General features: G+C 44.4%; 2 protein-coding genes across 3 annotated transcripts in view; one reads left to right on the top strand and one right to left on the bottom strand.

Moving 5' to 3' along the window:
- Positions 1-10,498, top strand: part of LOC139219627 (rho GTPase-activating protein 23-like) — a 38,956-nt gene extending 28,458 nt beyond the window's left edge. The window contains exons 8-24 of one of the 2 annotated variants that reach the window (XM_070851553.1): positions 258-422; positions 1,232-1,340; positions 1,528-1,567; positions 1,673-1,810; positions 2,267-2,575; positions 2,661-2,722; positions 2,933-3,039; positions 3,983-4,095; positions 4,501-4,653; positions 4,789-4,867; positions 5,074-5,147; positions 5,239-5,328; positions 5,417-5,542; positions 5,631-5,675; positions 5,816-5,909; positions 8,656-8,687; positions 8,997-10,498. In XM_070851553.1, coding sequence (XP_070707654.1) covers positions 258-422; positions 1,232-1,340; positions 1,528-1,567; positions 1,673-1,810; positions 2,267-2,575; positions 2,661-2,722; positions 2,933-3,039; positions 3,983-4,095; positions 4,501-4,653; positions 4,789-4,867; positions 5,074-5,147; positions 5,239-5,328; positions 5,417-5,542; positions 5,631-5,675; positions 5,816-5,909; positions 8,656-8,687; positions 8,997-9,992 — 2,732 coding nt within the window. In that variant the 3' untranslated portion in view covers positions 9,993-10,498. The remainder of the gene's footprint in view (positions 1-257; positions 423-1,231; positions 1,341-1,527; positions 1,568-1,672; positions 1,811-2,266; positions 2,576-2,660; positions 2,723-2,932; positions 3,040-3,982; positions 4,096-4,500; positions 4,654-4,788; positions 4,868-5,073; positions 5,148-5,238; positions 5,329-5,416; positions 5,543-5,630; positions 5,676-5,815; positions 5,910-8,655; positions 8,688-8,996) is intronic. The other variant, XM_070851554.1, reaches the window with a different exon arrangement.
- A 2,646-nt stretch (positions 10,499-13,144) lies between these two features.
- acbd4 (acyl-CoA binding domain containing 4) overlaps positions 13,145-18,624 on the bottom strand; it is a 10,942-nt gene continuing 5,462 nt past the window's right edge. Inside the window, exons 4-11 of the mRNA XM_070851662.1 lie at positions 17,706-17,790; positions 16,912-17,032; positions 16,416-16,580; positions 16,235-16,332; positions 15,906-16,116; positions 15,335-15,549; positions 14,819-14,875; positions 13,145-14,196 (exon numbers count right to left, since the gene is read on the bottom strand). Coding sequence (XP_070707763.1) covers positions 14,068-14,196; positions 14,819-14,875; positions 15,335-15,549; positions 15,906-16,116; positions 16,235-16,332; positions 16,416-16,580; positions 16,912-17,032; positions 17,706-17,790 — 1,081 coding nt within the window. The 3' untranslated portion in view covers positions 13,145-14,067. The remainder of the gene's footprint in view (positions 14,197-14,818; positions 14,876-15,334; positions 15,550-15,905; positions 16,117-16,234; positions 16,333-16,415; positions 16,581-16,911; positions 17,033-17,705; positions 17,791-18,624) is intronic.

The following is an 18,624-nucleotide window of genomic DNA, read 5'->3' as shown; positions in this document are numbered from 1 at the left end:
AGCACATCACCAATACCACAAATGTCAACAGTCTAATCATTGTTTTCCACTGACTAAAAAAATGCCCATATATGTCATCTGTCAGGCAGCTAATCCTCCCTGTGGAAACTGTGTTTCTTTAGTGGAGCTTATTTCTGCCTCCGGAGCAGGCCGGCCTCAGCCTAAACACCACCTGAGGGAAATCTTAGCTTGTCCTCTCCTGTCAGTCATGTCTTGAATCATTTCTCATCCCTCACCTGTGAATGATGACCTTGCAGATGAACCCTCCAGTCCTAGTATTGACCTACAGGCCTGCTATGTACCGGCCTGCTCTGTGGTGTCCAGTTCCCAGGCCTCCACTATGGCCTCCCTCACTTCCACCTCTGTCTCCCCCACCCTCTCCTCCATCTCCCCCTTTGTCCGACTTCGTTCTCAGGACTGCAGTGAGTGTCACTCACCCACTCTAAATACTAAAAGGCTTCATAAAGGCTAGAACAATATACTATTGTATACTTTTATATAATAATATACTTTTGAGTCAAAATGATAAGCAGCTCCAATGCATTTATTTTGGCACACTGATATGTTTGTCTAGCCTTAGCCTCAGACTATTCTTAAAGGAGTAATGACATTAACTGAAGAATTACCTCCACTTTTTGCCTTAAGTTTTAATTATCTCAAACATGTGTACATGTGTACACTATGATACCAATTGCTATCCACCAATCAGTGGTGTGAATCAGAGCTGGAACAAATTCAGAATACTTTGTCATTGCAGTAGGGAGCCACTTCATGCCATAATCATAAAAAGTCTTGTCCAAGTGACTTAACACCTCTTTCCTTGCCTCATTTTGAGACATTTAGAGCACAGTTCAAAATTTGGGGGTATTCTCTTCACCCTATGTTTGCTCCATTGAGAAGAGTCTTCCCCATCTTTTCTTCATTTTCATTTAAAACTTGATGACAAAGCGACACTGCATTGTTGGCTAAAATGTATTCAAAGCTGGAACAAAAAAAATGCCAATGTTAAGGTATTCCTTTAATATGCAGTCCATGCTGTATGTTTAACACCTTAATCAACCCACCTGTCTAATGTCATATTAATCTCTCACGGTTTGTAACAACACATTACCTCAGTCACTCATCTTCTTGTCATTTCACCTGTCACTACCATAAACTGCATATCATGTTTACCATCTTTGTCTCTCCCCTCCTCTGCTTTTCCTCTCTAACTTGTCTTTTCTGTCTTTAGGCAGTATTAAAAGTCGCCGCTCCTCTTACCTGCTGGCCATCACCACAGAGAGATCCAAGTCCTGTGATGAGGGTCTCAACACCTTCAGGGAAGAAGGCCGGGTCTTTTCGTAAGTCAGGAACTCACAGAACACTTTAAAAGCTATTATAATTGTTATATTGTTATTGTTGTTGATATTGTTATAATGTACATTTACTATGTAGTATGCCTACGTTCACTCACCTGGGATTTCTGCAGAATACTGCATACACAGACACTGTCTAAACTCTCTAAAGTAACTACTTTCTGATCCACAGGAAATTACCAAAAAGGGTCAAGAGCTTCTTCACTGATGGGGTGAGTCTTCAACACCGACTACATACACTCTCTATTTCTATTTAACATTCTAGCAACCGCAAAAAAATAATGTGCAACCCATTATTCTCCTTGATTGTGTTTTAGTCTCTGGAGAACCTACGAGCTCAGGAGGAGGCTCGGTCCAAGCGCCACTCCACCTCTGAGCTGGGAACCATTACGTTTAGTGATGTTCGCAAGGAGGGCTGGCTGCACTACAAGCAGATCCTGACAGAGAAGGGAAAGGTACAGCACACTACTAATCACTACTAATGTCTGACTGCAGTATGGAAAGGATCCCTACAGAGAGAAACCTGGAAGATCCTTTTGGTTTAACCACAAACAGCTGTTATATCGTTCTCCTCAAACACACCAGACTCCTTTGACTGTGAAGAGATCACTTGCTGTTTCAATGGCTGTTTCTGGTTTAACAAAAAGGATCTTCCAAGTCTATCTCTGTAGTGATCCTTACCATAATGTTGTCAGCAGCAAAATCAAACACTTTTAGTGGATGTACTTTGACAGGCACAGTTGCCCCAAAGGATCACACAGCTACTGGTGATGGTTATTGGAGAAATTCCAAAATGTTTTATACCTACCTGTCATTTAGATACCAAAATATGTAAAAATAGGGCCCAGGTTTAAAAATACTGGAGTTCTCCTCAAAGGTTATGTTCTTGTTTCTGTCTTTCGTCATTGTAGAAAGTAGGTGGTGGCATGCGACCGTGGAAGCGTGTCTTCTCTGTGCTCCGTTCCCATTCGCTCTTCCTCTACAAGGACAAACGAGAAGCCGTCCTGCATGGGGCGGGGGCGGGGCCCAGCCAGGATGAACATCCTCCTATCAGCATCCGCGGCTGCTTGATCGACATTGCCTACAGTGAAACCAAGCGTAAGCACACCCTGAGGCTGACCACACAGGACTTCTGCGAGTACCTACTGCAGGCCGAAGACAGGGACGACATGCTAGCCTGGATCAGGGTCATCAGAGAGAACAGCAAGATCGACAACGAGGTTAGAGCCTTACACCCAGTTAAGCTTATATGATTTACACAAACACACACGTACCGATGTGATTTGTAATTTCCATTTGCTGTAGGAGATTGGGTTTTCAAGACAAGCTCTCATCAACAAGAAGCTGAATGACTACAGAAAACACAGGTGAGCAATTCTACACAATTAGTCCTCACACATACCCTTACCGTAGGTGTAATTAGGCGTCACTCTTGGGCAAAATCCAGTAGAAACAATACAATACAGTATTACGTGAGAGACCCCTCAATGATCGAAAATCTTTAAAACCTCCTCTTCATCTTCAAAAAATAACAAAACTTATTTCATTCTCAACTTTGTTTCTCTTACTGTATACAGTCTGACCGGTAATAAGCCGGACTCCTCTCCCAGGGCCCATCGTATGATGCCTCCCTTCCTCCTGGCTAAGACCGACAACACCTCAGTGAACCGAACCTCCAGGACTGGTGGGTACCAGCGTGACTCTGCTCTGTGTTCACCAGTGTATAGCAGCCAATTAAAGCCAGTTAGGTGGTGTTTGCAGCATTATCTAGCTCTAAGAATGGGACTGTCTGTGTCTCTGTTCATCACAGTGGTTTAGACAGAAAGGATTCCACAGAGGACAAAGCTCACTTCCTCTAACACAACCATCTTGGCATATGTTAACATGCTAAACTGAAATAGTTCATTTAATGATAAATGATAAAGAAATATTTTAAAAAATCAACTATTAACATCATCTATTAACTGGAAGAATGCAAGGACTCAGTATTAAAACCAAGGACTGTATTTCTAGAATATAATGAAGTTCATGAACTGAATAGTTTCTATTTACTATTTACAGCAAAACATTTGTCATTATTCATCAAATGTTTGTGTGTGATGTTTTTGCCTGCATTCTAGTAATTCAGGTTATGATGAGAATGTGTCATGTGCATCTTTTCTCATTAGTTTAAGAGCAACAATCACTGTGTGTGTCTGGGCTCAAATGAAACCAAGCTGAGGCAGCACTGACACCACAAATACAGCACAGGGCAACGAGGCTGTGATAAGTGACCTTAGCCTACAGACAGTGTTACAGTGAGCTTACATTCAGTGGTACCATGACGTCAAGAGTTTACCAGGCAGCGGTTCAATCAGGCATTAGTGGATGATAACAGTTATTTACCCTGTGATTAGAATGTCTTGACACAGATATTATATTTACAGTATATATAAATCTCTCTCTCTCTCTCTGTCTGTCTCACACTATCTCTCTCTCTCTCTTACACTATCTCTCACACACCCTCTCTCTCTCTCACACACTCTCTCTCACACACACACACTCTCTCACACATACACTCTCTCTCTCTCTCTCTCTCTCTCTCTCTCTCTCTCTCTCTCTCTCTCTGTGTCTGTGTCTGCACTCAGATGACAACAAGGCCCTGTGGGGCATCAACATCATGAAGAAGGCCAAGAAGACAGGCAGTCCAAAGGCGTTTGGTGTGCGTCTGGAGGACTGTCAGCCTGCTGTCAACCATAAAGTAAGCCTCCAGTGTTTTATTATGAGGCCAAAAATGAACAACTACACTAACAACATGATTCATAGCATAAATATAGCATGAGTGCTACCTCTGTCTAAATAACTCAGGTCACTTGGAAAATAAATATACCGCTCCACAGGGCTATTAGTTTATATTGTCTTCTCTGCAGACAAGATACATTCCATGCTTTCTGTGCTTCCTCTGTTTGTTTTGGCTATTCACTAGAAACATACAGACTTACATACACACATGGATAGATAGATCCAAAATTGCCCTTCAGTGTCATTTTAATGTTAGAATGCAGTGAAGAGGATCATGATGGTGGATCAGTTAAAGGTAGAGCCATGTAAATATATGAGAGCTGATCATATTAACTGTACTGATTCTTCTTCCATCTATTCACAGTTTGTCCCTCTGATTGTGGAGATGTGCTGTCATGTGGTGGAGTCGACGGGTTTGGAGTACACTGGCATCTACCGGGTGCCAGGGAACAATGCCATGGTGTCCAACCTGCAGGAGCATCTCAACAAGGGCATGGACATCAACACTGCTGAGGAGGTGTGCAGGATTCATGGCTACATACTCTACATCACACACAATTTAAAAAACACTGTCTTTTCAAACCTGCCTCGTAATAATGGTCTCGGCTTCACAGTGCTGAAGTAGAACTCATTAACTCCCCTCTCTCCACAGAGATGGCAGGACCTGAATGTAATCAGCAGCCTGCTCAAATCCTTCTTCCGAAAATTGCCTGAGCCACTGTTTACTGATGGTGTGTCCACTCATTTCTTCATTGTGAAGTGTAGCATAATGAACGTGTATAGTGTATCATGTTGACGTAGGGTTTCCACTGGATGCTTTTCTTACCTGGGATACAAAAAAATGTCTTTTTCTGTCTTTGCATGCTGAAATGACCGTGCTTAATGCTGAAATACAAAACGTTACTGTATGATAGCCATATGCCTTCTCTGCCTGCAGACAAATACAATGACTTCATTGATGCCAACCGGATAGAAGACGCAGAGGACAGACTGAAGACCATGAAGAAACTGGTATGTGTCAAAGAACAGCAGAGCATAGAGCAAAGTGTATTTTTGTCACTGATTCATTTTAAAATCCAGTCTACCATCCTGCTTTTCCCAGATCCAGGACCTCCCAGATCACTATTACCACACCCTTAAGTTTCTGGTGGGCCACCTCAAGAAGGTGGCCGATAACTCTGAAAAGAATAAGGTAACCTAACGCCCTCATGTCAGCAGTTAGGGTTTAGAGTTTGGACAAACTGTTGACATCACTGGAGTCACTTTGATATTATTTGCAGATGGAGCCCAGAAACCTGGCTCTGGTGTTTGGTCCCACTCTGGTGAGGACGTCAGAAGACAACATGACCGACATGGTCACCCACATGCCTGACCGCTACAAAATAGTGGAGACACTTCTCCTGCACGTAGGAACCAACAGTAGCTTCCTTCAACTCGGTTTGTCTTGTTTTGTCTTAACATCATGCAGTGATGCTGTGCTTTTTACTTCAACAGCATGACTGGTTCTTCACTAATGGAGAGCTGGATAAAGACGAGAAGGTATGTTAGACTGCAGCAGTGGCTTTGTTACAGCAAAGACCTGAGAAACTCCTGATTGCAGAGATGGTTGGTACTCAGATGTCCCCATTTTAACATCTATGGTTTTTTGTGTGTGTGTGTGTGTGTGTGTGTGTGTGTAGGCCCCAGAGGATAAGAGGGACATGCAGCCTGTTCCCAACATTGACCATCTGCTGTCCAACATTGGCAGACCAGGCATGCCGGGAGAGGCATCAGGTGAGGAAGAGTCGAGCTTCTACACTGAAGTCAAACCATTTCTGTTCTTAACTTAACAGTTGAGGTTTTCTTATTTAAAGATGCTATTTGACCTTAATGATAATGATTGCTTGCATGAATGCAGTGCAGTCTTTAGGATGTTCTTATGTGGGACCATGACCTGTTTGGAGCAGGGCTGGATTAACCCAGTCAGGCGCCCTGGGACAAACATGAGCTTTGAGCCTTTATTGACCCCATTTAGCTCTCTGTCTTTGCGTTGTGCACGTATTAGTAAGTGATTAGGGGAAAAAAATGATTATGCGTTTTTTCACATTCTCCTACAGCCCAATTTAACATTTCTAAAAGTTAAAAATCCATACATATTCAGTTTACTAACAGAAGACTGAGAAAACCAGCAAATATTAACATTTTAGAAACAGTGACCAAAAAAGACTAATTCATTACTTTAGTTCAAGTATACATTTGTTTGAGTTAACGACATAAAGTAGAAATGTATAGAGTGCTTTGAGTGTAATGCACCATAAAAATGATAATGGCTTAAAGCCCTAATTAGATAATAAAGGCCTAAAAACTAGGTTTGAACACATGGCATCTCTACAAGAATGGACCGCACGATGCCTTAGGCCCCTATCATTTCAGCATTTGTGGTGCGCACACATTTAACACGCACACAATGAATTAGATTACCACAAACTAATTGCCACACAGTGAACCAGGGAGCTTCTGCCCCTGGTGGGTCTGGGGTCCGAGGCCAGCTTGTATGCTTTGCTCCAGCTGGTAAACCAGCTTTGGTTTGGATGGAATCAAACTTTCACCAAGGCCACAGTTTAGTCCAACTATATAAAATGATTTCATCCTCTATTATTGCTAATTCTAAAGTCTTTTTAGATTTAGAATGTGTATAAAAGTAATGCAGTATGAGTTTGATAAAGAAATGAAAGAGAAGGCCGTTACATTGGATGTGTAAAGGCACAATCCAGAGAATCCAGAGTCCTGGTGCAGTGCCTTTCTTTCTGAACTACTTGGGTGCAGCTCCCATTTTCTGCTGTCCATACTGTAGATTAGACGTCGGTTAAATGATTCCCACTAACTCCTATATTGTAGCTCAACTACTCTGAAGCTGCTCTCTGGCAGCAGAGAACTAAATAGTGATCTTCACAGTGGTACTAATACCTCAGTTAACCCAGCGGAATGCCCAGTCCTCCAGTTATCAGTGCAATCTTCTCTAAAATCCTTATGCAGAGAACAGAGGCTCTACTCTGATGGCAAGATGTTCCTCAGATGACTGTCTGACTGTGCAGGTGCAGCAGAGTGAAGACAAAGCTTCTCCATCCATCCCACCTTCAGAATGGACTTATCTTATCACATGTATCTTCTGTGTTCTAGTGTGCATGTTATATTTCAAATTTCAACAACATTAGCAGCGATAGCCTTGTGCCACTTAAAGCCAGCGTGAATGGCCGTACGATGCGCTGCCCACCACGTCTGAAGGAAAAGGTGTTCACTGGTGCTCCACCTATACTAGAAAGGGAGGGAGTTTCAGACTCTGTTCAGTTTCCAAGAAACATTCCATATGACGCCTGAAAAAGAAAGCTAGATGATAGAGCCTGCACAAACCTTCCTGTCTGGGAAATCTGGCCTGAGCTGCCAGGAGGTGTAATCTTGCTAGTTTGCCCTCATCCCAAAGGAACGCAGTAAACAGTCTTTAATACAGCTCAGTGAAAAGCACATTTCATGAGGATGACTAATATTCATGAAAACCTTCATGCTTAATTGCTTCCACATCTAACCTACTGCCTTCATCCTGTACTCCTGATGCCACCAGTCAGTGGCCTATCGAGTGACATTGGGCTCAGTGTACTACTACTTTGTACTTCTCCAGCTGTTATCTTTCTGCCTGTGTATACTCATGACATTTCCTACTTTTTCCCAATTTCTTTTTTTCCGGACGTTTCTGTACTCTTTTCCTGTAGCTGAGACAGTGGATCAGCCTCTTCGGTAGGACCAGGTCTTCCTCCTTGACTGTTTGTGTTTGGTGTTTCTGTTGCACTTGGATTAATTGACTAATTTATTTTCTCTCCAGTATTTTTAAACCTGGGTCCTATTTTTGCATATTCTAGTATCTAAATGACTGGTAGGTAGCAAAAGTGACCTCAGCCAGCAGCCACCAAACGGGCTGCAATGGCTGCAACGTGATCCTTTGGGACAACTGCACCTGATCACAGTAGGTCCACTAAAAGGATCAGGGCAGCAGTAGACCAACAACTCCTGTGTTCTCTGAGGTAAAATGGTGTGTGTGCAGAGAGCGATATAACGGCTGTTTGTGGTTAAACCAAAAGGATCTTCCAGGTCTCTCTCTGTAGGGATCCTTTCCATGATGCTGTCACACACTTAGAATAACACTCTGAGCCTGTCAGTGGATCAAACAAGCTCTTTTAGTGGACCCACTGTGATCAGGTGCAGTTGTCCCAAAGGATTATGTTGCATGTTGATCTACTGGACCACTTCCGTAACTTTTTGGACCTACTTGTCATTTCAAACCCAAAATATGTTAAAAAAAAATACTGCAATTATCCTAAAAGCAGACAAATCCTCTGATAATGGGAAGAGTTCCCATGAAAGGTTACAGTATTGGTCATGCGTGCTGTGATTAGCCAGATATCCCACCGTTGTACCACTAACATTACTACCACTCCTTGTTCAGTGTCGACATGGTTCTAATCCACATCCTGTTCCTTTCTAATAGATTCCACCACCAGCGATTCACTTAAGTCAAAGGTAAGCAAGAAATCTCTAAAGCTGGGCTCACACTACACGAGTTTCAGGCTGTTGGTCTGGTGCCTTCATCCAATGTTCTACCCACATCTGATAATGTAGATTGTTTAGTGTGAGTATGTGTGTCATTAGAGAGAAGAAGATCTGAGAAGCTTCTCCTTATGTGTGTGAAGCAATCCTATTTAAAACTCCTATAGTGTGAGTCCAGCGTCACTTGTACTTGATCTTCAAATTTTGTGAGTAGGATCGTGATTCTAGGATATGAAGTGTGCAGTGAGTGACCATTATTTGACTCGAAATTGAACCTTTCAGCTTTCTTCAGGCTCCAAGAAAGACCTGAATACCAGGGACTTCCTGCCCATGTCCATCATCTCTGCTGTGACCCGGAAACGTAAGAAATGCCTCAGCAGCCAGCTGCAGGGCAGCAGCGCTGATGAGGACTCTGAGCATGAGCCAGTCAAAGCCAGCAACTACAGGGGGGAGGACAGAGGTGGTGGAGGAGAGGAGGAAGAGGAAAGAGGAGAAGAAGAAGCAGTCAAGGAACAAACCATCCCTAAGAAAGAAAAGAGGGATGAAAAGGAAAATGGGGTGAATGCTCAAGAAACCACACAGGGAAAAGATGCATTGGTGGGAGAAGAAGAGGGTGAAAAGGATGTGGGGGACAGAACATGCCACGGCAGTAAAGACTGTGACAGGGAGAGCAGGCAGAGAACCACCTTGCCACGAAACACACGGCAACTTCGTCCCAACAGCTTCCACTGCTCACACCATCAGATCCATGCCACTTACCCGACACCCCCAGCGGTGGCTAACCCTCCTTCCCATCTGAGGCCTCACAATCTGTCCAGAGGACATCCCACCGTCCCTTTCTGGATCTGCCCCACCAGGCTTCCCAACATCTATCAGGCTTCCAGCTTTAACAGGACCCAGCAGCCAGACTGGAACCAGTCAGCGCCGGTCCGCTACAGGAAGACCAGGGGTGGGAGGACGAGGGCCGTGTCCATGAATCTGGACCTCGAGTTAGGCAGGAGTGAAGACGGAGTGAGAGGATGGAGGGCAGAGAGGGTGGAAGTGATCAGAGTCATTGATGGAGCACAAGGTCAGCACGGATGTGGGGGGGTAGGTCCCAGGTCAATTCAGCATATAGATCCCCTTCCTCGTCTTGTCCAGGAGGCTCCTCCTCTCTCCTCTTCCTCAGGATGGAAAGATCAAAGCTCCCCGGGACCGTCCACTGTGGTCCTGAGGAGATCAACCCTGGACCCACGGGACAAGACGAGAGCGTGGCGTCGTCACACAGTGGTAGTTTAACCTCACCGTTTCATCTACTGATCCAGTACCAAGTATTTGCCCCGTACTCACAAACACTGGCTCACCCGTGTCGCCGCTCGTTAAGCCAGGCGTCTGTCATTTTGCTTTTAGGGATCTTACTTATCTCAAGACTCTTCCCTTTTGGCTTTTTATTGGCATCAGAGTTGGAGACGTGAGCTCATCATAAAGGAATTCTTTGACATTGTGTGCAGTTGTAGAGTTTCATTCCAACATGAAATAACCCCCATTTGAAAATTGTGAAACTCTGAACACAACAGAAATTCAACTATTCATGTACTTTTGAAGCTCTTCATCTTTACTCCTTTACTTACAAGCTAACCGTAAACGCAACTGTCCGTGTCCTCATAGATTGGGCCGAGAACGTCAGGGTGGCACACGGGGAATTCCTGGAGATTTTCACTAGAATTAGATCGTTTCTCAGAAAAACTACCTGTGGGATCCAGTGATTTGAAGCTTGTGTGTTTATATACCACGCTTTCACTTATCTGTTGTAGATGTAATCCGGACTTGAACTGCCGGGCACTGTCACACCACAGAGCGGCACCGTGAACCTCATCTCAAAGTCCCTGTGAAGCAGGTGGTGCTGGAAGCTTGGGGAGATGGTGTGCACTCGCCACCAACGGCCAGTTGGTGAACCGCTGTAGTTGGCAAGTTAACAGCTAACACACTAACCGATTGGGCTAGTATGTCGGTAACAAAAGCTTTCTAGCCTGCTAACTGAAACTGTGTTTGGTCGCTAACAGGCCAAACATGTTGTAACCATCCACAAACTATCCCCCTCTTGTGGAGTGTTTTTCTGCAGATGGTGCAACACAGCTAATAATGTAGAGGAGCTTCCACTGTTCTGGACCTCCCGGCTCTCTTCCCTCAAAGGTGAGCACAGCCAAAACAGTTTGCTGTTGGTCAGTGGTGCAAATTGAAGTATGGAAGTTTTGAGGATTTACTGTCACTAATCAGTTCTATTGACATGATTTTGATTTTGCTGCAAAATGTTGCCGTTGTAAATGCTGGTGTGACAGGGCCTTTAGAGGAATATAACTGGATACCCTTTTCACCTGGAGTGGTTTTATCCAATACCTTTTCATGCTAAAATGATCATTTACAGTTCAACAGTTTTTAGATTAAGTGAACAAAGCAGAATTCAAAATATGACGTAATCTGACATGCAGAGTTCCATGTCAAAAAAAAGAAAGGTTTGGTCAATTGCAGACCAGTGTCCAAAACCGTGAACACCGAAGGTCGCTAAACTTTACAACTAAATATCAGGAGTATTTGGATTTAGTATTTAGTTCTGTTTTTACATTTTTTTAAATCTTATGGACAGAAATTCAGGATATAATCGGCAGGAAGTCATTTTTCTAAAGTGACAGAAAACCTTCACCCCAGTGAGCACCAGTTAAAGATTGATTATTGCAGCTTTTAAAATGTTGCAAAGAACTTTCTGTAAAAACTGGTGCAGGCGGTGTTTACTGTGTTGTTGCTAGGACACTAGGTGGTGTCAAAGGAAGATGTCTTCCTACACACGGGTTTAAACACATACCTCTAAAACGATGCCTTGGAATGAAACCCTTCAATTGTAAACGGAAACTGACGAATCTCCTTTCAGAAGTGAAACATTAGAGAAAGCCATATTAGACACTGAAACTCAACTCCAGAACCCAGCTGCTGCCGTTCCTACTAACTCTCACCAGCACACAGCCACAGTCAGCCGGCTGGGCTGTCTGCTGGGGGCTTCCCCACTGGTTTCCACCAGTCATGTCTGTGACCCACCCACGTGGGCAAATGTCGCATATGCACACTTTTGCACTTCCTGGCAGCCTGACTACAGCACAGTATAGTTTAGTCCAGTTTACTTCTCAGCCCTTTACAAGCTCTTCCAAAGCCTCCTATGGATCTACAGGGAACTTCAGTGATCGGTGGGAGCAGAACAGCTCACCCTCCCTCTCTGGGTGATGTCATGTAGGCATTATGCCAAAGCTTCTGTGGACTAAAAGATGCATGCGTGGGGTCAGTGACATATTAAAATATGCAAACCCTAAGTGTTCAACACAAGCCTGTCATGCTTCCCTGTGTGTGTGTGTGTGTGTGTGTGTGTGATTGTGTGTGTGTGTGTGTGTCTGGGGAAGTGCGTCAGAGTTCTGAAGCTTCTTTTGCCCGTTTGGTTAGAGGAGCAAAGTGTTTACGGCAGCTATGTGAAGTCATGCCAAAACTCTTTTTCTATTTGGGTAATTGTACAATATCATCAGTATGGAGCCAAGACAGAACCAAGCCCCCCCCCCGAGCACTTCGACATTATATCAGTGTTACTAAGAGAGCATTGTCATGGGAGCAGGTGAAAGTGAGTGAAGAAGTTTCTTAAATCCAAATTAAGTCTTACCTGAGTGATATTTTTGCATTTTCCTTTCCACATTTTCAGTATTTTTTCTCACTCCCCAGAACGTAAGTTTGGTTAAGCAGGGTCTAAAAACCTAAATGGACCTGACCCAAACTGTACTGCCAATCACTGTCGTCCAACCAGACTCCATGTTTGTCTTAATCATATCTAGACCGAGTCTGTCCTTCTCTCTATGTGTGCCCTTGTGCATGTACTTTATGTACGTGGGTGACTGTGCATGGACCAATTTTGTAACAGTTGTACAAAGCCTTGTTGAGTTAACCTGTGTATATAAATATTATACATAATATATTAAATTATTTGTTTTGGAAATGGGGTTGTGTGTAGTGTTTTTTCTTTAAACGTGTGTGTTTGGTGATTTCAAATGACAGTTTGTATGTATAGCATCTTTCTAGTGTTTTCAACCGCTCAGTGCTTTCACATTCACCCTCTCACCGGCAACTAATCCACACACACAGTTTGTGCCTTAATGAAATAGTAAATTGCTGGAGAACCACTTAAAAGAAGTAAATAATTTCATTAATTGCCTCATTTAATCCAATTCTATGCATTTAAAGTGTGGGATTTGAAGTTGATTTGCCCAATTTCTACAGTCCTGAAGTGTTAAAAAAACCTAAACTCCTGAGGTTACTCACTTTCTTTACATAACAGATCTCTATCCTTACCTGTAGATAATACCCCTGCATACAGACCCATTAGTCTGTGACTGGAAGAAAACTCTTCTTTAACACAATAATCTATTCAATATAGACTTTTTATTTTGAGTTCATGCGTTAGTATTTTACAGTACGTGACTGTTCGCTACAGGGCAGTTCCTCCATCATTTACTGTCGCTGACGGACACGTGTCACTTTGGTGCACTTCTTCACATCATCCGATTACACCCACAGTCACACCGGACGACTCCAGATGCAAAACACAACGATCTGATTCCGCTGACATTAATATCGGATCCCCAAGTACAGTGTTACTGATCACTAGATGTAATCAACCTACAGGAATGGAGCACCGAAAGTTGGGTTTCATTGGATGACTTCAGTGTAAGTCAGGAGAGACACTGGTGTGCCAGATTAAAGTGAAATGACAGGTGCAGCCGAACAGTCGTCTCAGTACGGAGCTGCTCCCATTTAAAGGTGACTGTACATTATTCCAACTACATGACTTCTCAGCCAGACATCTGGAGAGTGATTCTTTCTTTTGGAAGCAGCCAATTCTATTTAGTGTATTACAAAGACATGGAGCTTAACCCAGAAGTAAAGTGAATGTGGTGAATTTACAATGTCTCACTAACTTGGAGAATATTCTATAAACCAAGTCTTTCATTCAGGCTTCTCGTGATCAGTACAAGTACTCATCCAGCACCTTCTGCTGCCCAACACAGGCCAGCTGATTAATCCGCTTAAATAATTTAAATAAAGATTCATTTGCTGTAGTGAGGGAGAGGATTTGTGGCTCCTGAGGTGCAACAACAACACATTTCTCTCCGAGCAGACAGCAAGTCCACGAACTTCTCTCCCTCCTTCCAGCTCACGATGAGGGAGGATGAATCCTTCCCCTGATTCCTGTTTGACTTGAGACTCTCTTCTCGCTGTAGAAATTACACTCCTGGTGCCGCCGAATCACTGTACGTCAATGGTTGAATGTCTTCGTTTGCTCTCTTCATGAAGAGATGCCACTCCTCCTCTGGGCTTTCCTCAGCAGGTGGACCAGGCCCTGGGCGACAAATGGCCACAGCAGGAAGAGGAGGACGGTCTGACAGGACGTGTCAAACGGCCACCACTTCTCCTCCTGAGGGACACAAGCATCTCGTTATTTATCAGCTGGCACAGTCCAGTGGGAGTTCACTGAGAACGAACCAAAGTTTAGGCTACAAAACTTATTCTCAGTTCTATTCAGGGTTCTCAGTCAAACACCCCGACTTCTCCACGGCCCTCCTTGACTAAAAACTAGAGTTTTAATGACCTGTACACGCAACATGTGTAGCTGGTTTGTGGACTGCCGTTTTGAAGTCTTGAGTCTCGCATTTTGGCAACCAGTAGTGATGCTAATCCCCACTCTGAGTGGTTAGGTTTAGGCATGGCCCACTGATTGGTTAGCCTGCAGGTAGCCCCGCCCTAAAGCCCCCCCCCCTCTTCCTGGTGTATCTTCCTCTAAATGGACCATAATTGACTAAATGAACATCCTGCTGTGCTGAAGAAGACTGTAAACTAGAGACTGAGAGCAGAAACTCATCAGGAAAATGTTCACTGAGCTGATAAATCAGGAGAGAAGTCAGCTCATTTTCTCATTGACTTCCATCCAATCAGACTTCTGTTTGCAACCAGCAGAATCACCCCCTGCTGGACATTAGAAATACTGCAGGTTTAAAGCTCTTCTACTTTAGATCATCAGAGCCGGCCTGTTGTCTTACCTGCTGTGAGGCTGTGGCTGCACACTGCAGGCATGGTCTCCATTCTGACACCTGGGTCTGCCACACAGGAAACAACAGCATTCATTGGAAACATTCAGTGTGCAGCTCAGAGTTCCACTGTTCAGACAGCATGGAAACACACTGTAGCACTGGCTCACATGTTTCTACCATAAACACACACCACACACACCATCCTGCTGCCCCCAATACTCACTACAGCACCAAATGTGGATTAATCTGCCACTGAAAATAGGCCCCTGCAAAAGCACTCCCTCCTGCTGGAGTAACGTTTGTTAGAAACTATAGTGAGAAGCTGCGTTAGGAAAGTCCTGAGCCTGTTTGTAGCCTTTGGCCGCCCCCATCTGAATACTGATATTAGGTTTTGTGCAGGGTTTTTGATTGGAAGCTTAAAGACAAAATCACTGAGTTGAGCTTCACATCTTAAGGCAAGTAAAAAGTGACCATTAATGTTTAACATCAGCTGGTTTCTCCCTCAGTCATCGTGCACGTGCTCACATGTGTAGCGGCGAGCCTCTCCACCACCTCCAGCCGGTCCATCACACTCCTCATGTCCTCCCGGAGCCTCCGCAGGGCCAGGATGATCTGCTGCTGCAGCTGGGCGTCATGCAGCCTCTCCGCCCCGCCTTCTGAACCGTCCCCTCCTCCTCGTCCAGCCCCGCCGCCGCCACCGGCCGGGCCGCCCCGCCTTGGACTGCCCTGAGGAACACCGCCTGCAGACAACAGTGTTGTAGTGTGGAGTTCAATATTATATATCTATATATAATATTATATATCAATGAAAAGGCAGTTATGAAATAAATACATTATATCATATATATAAATAAACTATTAGCAATAAATAAAATACAAATAAACACAAATCATTATCACTTGTACATCATCTTAAATTCATAGTTTCACAGGACTTGATGTCTGCTGATAATCGTGGGACACATTGAGAAATAAAAAGGTTACTTAATATAACTCCATTACCATCATAAACAATGATGAATAACACGACATAAGAATGAGCTGTGTTTTACACAGTTCATTCAGAGTTTCTTTCATTCCATTAAAGACAGCTTACGGTCTCTCCAGTTGTGGTAGGAACCTTCCCGTCCGATGTCTCGACTCCTTCTGCTGGAGCCCTGACCCTTTCCATCCTCCGCCCCCTCTCCGCCACGACCTGCTCCGACCTGTCGGACCTCCAGACGACCTTCCAGCCAATGGCTCTGATCCGCAGACGACTCCAAGAACACGTGGCCGTTGTGACACCCGTTGGACTTGACAGCTGGAATCTGAATGGAGAGTGTCTTAGAAAGAGTGGGATTTGAGTCTAATGAGACACTCACACTCCTCACTGATGACTCTGGTTCCTTCTCGCTGGAACAGCTGGAGGATGTGAGAGCGTCGTACCTTCACAGTGCCGAGCTGTTCCACTGAATCCACAGAGTCACAGAAGATCTCACTCTCTGAGTCGCTGGTCAGCACCAAAACGTCAGACACCCCAGAGTCTGCAGGAGCACAACGAGCCTTCAGTACGTACAGCATGTTCAGAAACAGCACATCGTGACCGGGAGCTCCCTCCATTACACACCGTTAGTGATGGTGTTGGCACTGAGGTCTATAACCTCTGACAGGTGGAACTCTAGTTCTGGATCTGCACCCTGTGGAGACGCAGAATCTTCTTTCGGGCCACCCTGCTCCTCATCCTCATCCTTCATCTCTGCTGGCCTGTCAGCATGCTCGCTGCCTTTAACACCTGCAGTGATGGTACATCCATCCACACCGTGAGAATCCTGCTCAAAGAGTCACCACAGCTCAATACCTCCACTCCTACAAGGCTGACTGACGATGCCAGGCCATGTGTGGACTGTCTGTCGACACGCCTGCCGAACTAAATCACAGCATTCAGAGAGAGACTGAAAGGAGCCCCGTGTACTATGTGCTGTATGAGAAAATCAATGTGTCTGTGAACATTACGGCGTGTAGAAATATTCTAGTAGGACTCCAGCATCAACCTGAAAATGAACAAAACAGGTCTCCTTTGAATAGTTTCAAGACAAACAGTTAGGACCGTCTGCATCACCGACCTTCTCTGAGTGAGAGCAGTGACTCTGGAGGCCGCGGCATGTCATCGATCACCAGGTAAAGAGGCTCGAAGTGGTGGAAGAGCGAGGCCGTCTTCTCATTCATGGGCATGGTGTCGATGACCTGCAGTCAGAGGGAAGCCTTTTCCATCACTGGGTTGCTAATTACACGTCGCTGCTGCTCCAGCAGCTAATATGCTGCTGGGAACTCAGCGCAGTGTTTCCACCTTCAGGGTCACAGCAACTGATCAGCTGATGCTCTAAGCTGTTTGTTGTTAGGATGATGCATTTAAATATCCGAAGTCTGAGTGATGAACTGAAATCAGATTAAGTAAATGTTCTGTATCACAGATGTCCTGGTTCTGACAGAGACCTGGTTTAAAGAGAGGACACAGAACTCTGAGGCTTCATCACAGAACTACAGAATCAACAGCTGGTAGAAGGGGGGGTTTGGCTGTGTGTGTGAAATCATGTTTATCTGTTTGCATGTTAAAAGCTGCCACTGCAGCCCATTCCTTTGAAATGAATAATTATTGAGTAATAAATGACTGTGGTGAAGGCGCACACACACCATCCTCAGCTGTCTTTACTGTGATTCAGAAGCAGATGCAGTAAGTCAAACATGTCACCGGCTTTAACTGTGTTCACATGTGTGTTTGTTGTTTCCTTGTTAATTCTTTTTTGTATTGGTTCATTGTGATTGAAATGTGTTCTTGACATCATTAGAAATGAGGGCGTGCCCTCGATGATTCCTTGAGGTTGAAATAAAGGTTGAATGAATGAAAAAAATCATGTACCTCTTGTGCTACTTTCTTCATCTCATCCACGTATGCTCCCATGGCCCTCTCCCTGCTCATCTCTCCCAGACGGCTCCAGGCATCCCTAACACACACACACACACACACACACACACACACACACACACACACACACACACACACACACACACACACACACACACACACACACACACACACACACACACACACACACACACACACACACACACACACACACACACACACACACACACACACACACACACACACACACACACACAAAACATCGAGCATTAAACAGCCTCTGACTCTGACTTTTGGTCATTCGGTGCACTGTGCTACGCCATGTGAGCTCTAAGCTAAACTTCTGCAGCGCCACAAAAATGATCCTTCAATTTGACATTTTTAAAACCAGTAACATGAAGATAAAGCACCTGCTGTGGAGGTTTTATCACCAGCTACATTCTGTCATCATTCTTCTGGGTCATGCCACGTTGCCCTAAAGTTTCTAGAGCTATAACTATTTCTATTTTGATTCCAACTACACACCACCGTTCAGCAAACTACTGTTACAACCCTGGCAGACACATCAGCAAGGCCGTCACACTATCGTTTACTAACTAGCATCACAGAATTTCCTTCAGTTAAACTTTAATGAAGTCAAATCAGAAGTGATCAGGTCCAGGTCCATCCATCCATCAGCCCACTCAGGCTCTCCGTCCTGCAGGAATCTAAAACGTTATCTTTGACTTCATTTTGACCGTTACGTGGTGCCTGTTATCTAACCATTTCAGAACCCCAATCTTAGCATCCCTACATTTGTGAACTGTACCTTTTCGACTGGATTTAAACATTTTAATGATCACGTTATGGTGTTGGCCCTTGTCTCTACATCTGACCTTGACATCCTCCAGCAGGGAACTCCTATCAGTCTCTC

This window comes from Pempheris klunzingeri, chromosome 20, assembly GCF_042242105.1.
Source record: "Pempheris klunzingeri isolate RE-2024b chromosome 20, fPemKlu1.hap1, whole genome shotgun sequence".
Lineage (NCBI taxonomy): Eukaryota > Metazoa > Chordata > Actinopteri > Acropomatiformes > Pempheridae > Pempheris > Pempheris klunzingeri.
This window is presented reverse-complemented; position numbering and strand designations above follow the sequence as displayed.